The sequence below is a fragment of the Chinchilla lanigera genome, unplaced genomic scaffold (genome assembly GCF_000276665.1).
Source record: "Chinchilla lanigera isolate Chin_1 unplaced genomic scaffold, ChiLan1.0 scaffold00054, whole genome shotgun sequence".
Lineage (NCBI taxonomy): Eukaryota > Metazoa > Chordata > Mammalia > Rodentia > Chinchillidae > Chinchilla > Chinchilla lanigera.
The window spans coordinates 5586613-5591211 of NW_004955455.1; the positions used below are offsets into that span (position 1 = coordinate 5586613).

Sequence of the window (4599 nt, forward strand, 5' to 3'; positions counted from 1 at the left end):
TGTTAGGAAACAGCTGCTGATCTGATTCTGTCTTTAAAACCTATGTTTGATCATGGCCTATTCTAGCTGGACATTCTTTCCTCTTCCTCCCTCCTCTATTACTAATGGTGCAGGATCTAATTACCTCATTATCCCTTTATTTATGAAAAGAGTGAGGTTAAAGAAAAGAAGGAACACCCTGGGTCCTTTGGGGACCTTCTTTAAAAGCTTTCCTTTCCCTTTCTCCTCCCTTATGCCCGATAAAACCTCCCTTTTCTGTTTCTGGAAAGCTGGACTAGTTCTTATGTATAAATTTAAATAAATAAACTTCCCTTTCAGGGCTGGGTGGAAACCAGCTGTATGCGTTAAACCTGGCCGGTGCACTCCCGGTGGATTAATCAATCTATCAACAAGGACTCACTGATGCAGAAGCAAGCAGCTTTCAAAACTAGCACACAGCTCCTGGACCTGCGGCCTTCCTCTTGAGAAGACACTTGGGGGAATAAGTATCTTTTCAAATTTAAAATTTTATTATTACATACAAGTAATGTGTGGATATAGGCATCCTGTAAAAAATTCAAGCAATACAGAAACACATTAAAAAAACAAAAATCCCCTTTCCTTCCATTTCATCCCCGGTTAAGAGCTGGGGATGCATCCTTTTATTTAGACCTTTTAATCATGCACTTTCTGGATGAGGGGGTGCAGTTCAGTGGTAGAGTGCTTGCCTGGCATGCAGGAGGCTCTAGGTTTGATCTCTAGCATGTGAAACAAAAACAAAACCCAATGCACTTTCATAAGCCTACACCTCTGTATATCCACTTAGCAAAATGAATATAAATGATATCACTACATAGCTGCTGTTCTGAGCCAGGAATGGTGTGGCACGCCTGTAATCCCAGAACTCAGGAGGCTGAGGCAGGAGGATCACAGAGTGTTTGAGGCTAGACTGGGCTACATAGTGAGTTCAAGGCCAGCCTGAAATATATAGAGACTCTGTCTCAAAGAACTACACACACACACACACACACAGAGCTGCCATTCTGTAGTTACTACAGTTGTCCATTTAACGTGGTCATCCTTCCTTTCAACAGCTGTAATCGTAATTCGCAAAAGAGGTGCTATTATTTTATTTCTTTCGCTACTAGTGAGTGTTAACAGTTTCCAATTTTTTAATATTACAAGTTACTGGTTCTCTCGGAATTATTCTTTCAACCAATGATTAGCTGTGGTTCGCCATGTGCCCTACACTCTACCTGAGGTCCCGGGTGAACAACACGGAAACCTCTGATACAGTTGTGAGTGACAGTATTCTCTTTCTGGGGAAACAGGTTTAAAATCGGTCTCTGCGCCAACTCGGGAGGCCTTTTGGGGTGTCTTCCCAGCTGTAAGTGCCAGCAGGATGGAGGGAGGGTCGGGGTGTGAGGGCGCTTCTCGCCCTGGGCCAGGGCCCGGAGGTCACAAACCCAGAGCATCGCTAACCGCAGTAGGCAGAGCCAGCGCGGGCCGCCGCTCCGACCGGGCGGCGCCGAGCTGCGCGCGACCCTCGGCGCGCTCTGGGAGGCCGGCCCAGGGGCGGCCTCTCTGGCCGCAGCTCCCGCGGGCTCTATGACACCGCACTGGCTCGCGGGACGGGGCGGGGCCCACTGAGCGGGAGGAGACCGTTCTACGCTGTACTTCTCGTGGTGATCCTCGCGCGAGAGGTAGGAAGTACCGCGCCTGCGCGTTGGCTCAGTCCTGGCGGCTGTGGCTGGTCCGTGTTGTGTGCAAGGGGAGACAGCTAGTGTGGCGGCTCGTGCGCACCCCCTGGACTCGCCGCCATGAGCAGCACTTTAGCAAAGATTGCGGAGATCGAAGCCGAGGTAATGGGCACAGTTGGCGCTTTGCTCCCGGCCCGAACATCCCTCCGTCGGAAGTGTAGCTCCTGTACTCCCGTCCTTTCGGTTGAGTTAAAATCCGGCCCCTGTTTCCCGACTGCGCTGAGCCCGGCCTCCTCCTGATTCGCCTCCCGGTCCCGGGCCGGCTTCTCCCGCTTCGCTGGGCTGTGCGCTGCTCCCCGCGCCCGCGCCGCGGCTCCTCGGCTCCCGCCTGCCTGGCGCGTGTCCGGCTCCGTGGGCCCTTGGTCCGTACCCTCCAGTTCCGGCTTGTGTACTGACTTTTCCGGTTTCCTTTTTCTCTGATTGATTCCTGTTCCACACTCCGCCCTGACCTAGTCGTGCCTTTCGGGGTATCTCCTCGTCATTCCCGACCTCCCCACCCCCAGATCTTTGAGTAATGATTCCCTTGTCCGCTGTGTCGCTTTCGGCGATAGGATCTGGAAGTAGATTGACGAGCGCTTTGCTGGTATTTGATTCCACCAGGATGTTGCGTGACTGTTGCCGGAGGCGGACAGGACTTTTTATTTTATGAAATTTTGTATTTTTCTTTCCTTTTTTTTTGTAGTGGGAATCATACCCAGGGCTTTCGCACAGAATTACATCTCTTCTTTTTTTTTCTAAACAGTATTATTATTTTTTTTCTTTTTGAGACAGGGTCTCCCTATGCAATTCGGGCTGACCTTGAGCTCACTTTGTAGCCCAGGCTGGCCTCGAACTCGCAGCGATCCTCCTGCCTCAGCCTCCCCTAGTGCAGGGATTACAGGCGTGCACCACCACGCCCGGGCTGGGCTCAAACTTTCCCAGCGCGCCAACAGTTTCCCAACAGTTTCCCAGGCTGGGCTCAAACTTTCCCAGCGCGCCCCTGGGTTTGCAGGCCTGTGCCCCCAGGCTGATTTTTTCTTGACACAAGGTTTCACTGTGTAGTTCAGGCAAACTCACTACCCTCCTGCCTCAGCCTTATGAATTGTGGCATTTCAGGTGTGCACTACCACGCCCAGGTTTCTCTGAGCTTTTTGAAGCCAGAAGAATGGTGACCTTGTTTCAGATGGGCATAACACATACAAGCACTAGAAAAGGGATCAGCAAGTGGATTTTAGTCTGGTTGGTCGCTGCTAGCTGGAATGACCTTGATCTCGTCTCATTTGGCCTCATTTGCTTGTGGAAGATGGAGAAAATGAATTTTTATGCGTTTTTACATATTTAAGATGAGTATTCTGCCATTAGTAGGACCCAGAAAAATCATTCTCTTAGCTGGGGGGAGCATTCTGGATATTTAACCCCGTGGGAATGGCTTTTGATTTATTGCTGCGGTTCCTCCCTTACAGATGGCTCGGACTCAAAAGAACAAGGCCACAGCACATCACCTAGGGCTGCTTAAGGCTCGCCTTGCTAAGCTTCGTAGAGAACTCATTACACCGAAAGGTGGTGGTGGTGGTGGGCCAGGAGAAGGTTTGTGTTTTTCCATATTTTTTGGTATAGTTTCTATCAAAATAATACACATATGTGTTTTTAAAGTAATTGATGTGTTTTTAAAGTAATTTTTCTTTTAGAGCAGATTTGTATTTTCTAAATTCTTTCTCATGCTGAGGATCAAACCCAAGTCTTGAACATGTTAGGCTTTTCCACAGTTTCAACCTTTCCCCCTATGCCCGACTTCTTCAAGTGTGTTTATTTTGTTTTACTCTGCTGGTTTCAGAGGCAGATGAATATTATCTAAGTAAATTATGGGGTTTTTTTGTCTGTACTGATCCAGGACAGGTTTACATTGGCTTGCAGAAGTATATAGGTCTGTGCCATTGCCGAGATTCAAATAAGTAGGAAAATTGTTGCAAAGGGAATATGAAGGTAAGAATAAGAAGTAGAAGCCACGAGAGAAACGATTAGGACCTAAAGGAATGCCATAAGCTCTATATGCTTGTTAGGGAAAAGCTGCAGATTTGGGTTTGTACTTTTTTGTAGCCATTTACCAGAATAAAGTCCTGTCAATTACACCTTTCACAGGGGCTAAGACAAAGAACTCCCTGTTTTTTAAGTACTTGTTCTTTAAATATAGTTACTCAAAAAGTGTGTAACAGTTTAAATGATAGAGGAATACAGTTTTTGTATCAAACACTGCCTTGAATGTTGGTTTTTTGGTTTGTTTTTTTGTCTTTCTGAGACAGGGTCTTGCTATGCAGCTTAGGCTGGCCTTGAGCTCACTCTGTAGCCCCAGCGGGCAGTGATCCTCCTGCCTCCGCCCCCAAGTATCGGTATGACAGGCGTGCCTGTGCCAACGCGCCAGCTCGAATGTTGTGAATTGATGTGGAGGGAATTTTGCTTGCTTTGGTTCTACTTCAGAGGAAAACTGTAAAGTTTTGAGATACGAGGTCTAGAGAGATAGGCAGCAAAAATATGAAAGGAATTACATGAATTTTAATTTATCTAGATATAATTTCCTTTCTGATGTTTATTGCTTTAGGTTTTGATGTGGCCAAGACAGGTGATGCTCGAATTGGGTTTGTGGGCTTCCCATCTGTGGGGAAGTCAACACTGCTGAGTAACCTGGCAGGAGTGTATTCGGAGGTGGCAGCCTATGAGTTCACTACCCTGACTACTGTGCCTGGTGTCATCAGATACAAAGGCGCCAAGATCCAGGTGAGTCAGGCCTGCAGGCCAAGGAAGGGAAGAAGCCCGTATTTTTGTTCATTTAAGAAGTACTTTTGGGAGCTCACTGTATGCCAGGTCTGATTTTTTTTTTTTTTTT

At 47.6% G+C, this 4599-nt stretch overlaps 1 protein-coding gene across 1 annotated transcript in view; it reads left to right on the plus strand.

The window, feature by feature from the left end:
- Positions 1-1700: 1700 nt before the first annotated feature.
- Positions 1701-4599, plus strand: part of Drg1 (developmentally regulated GTP binding protein 1) — a 19779-nt gene continuing 16880 nt past the window's right edge. The window contains exons 1-3 of the mRNA XM_005396311.2: positions 1701-1841; positions 3182-3305; positions 4315-4490. Of these exons, the coding sequence (XP_005396368.1) occupies positions 1800-1841; positions 3182-3305; positions 4315-4490 (342 nt within the window). The 5' untranslated portion in view covers positions 1701-1799. The remainder of the gene's footprint in view (positions 1842-3181; positions 3306-4314; positions 4491-4599) is intronic.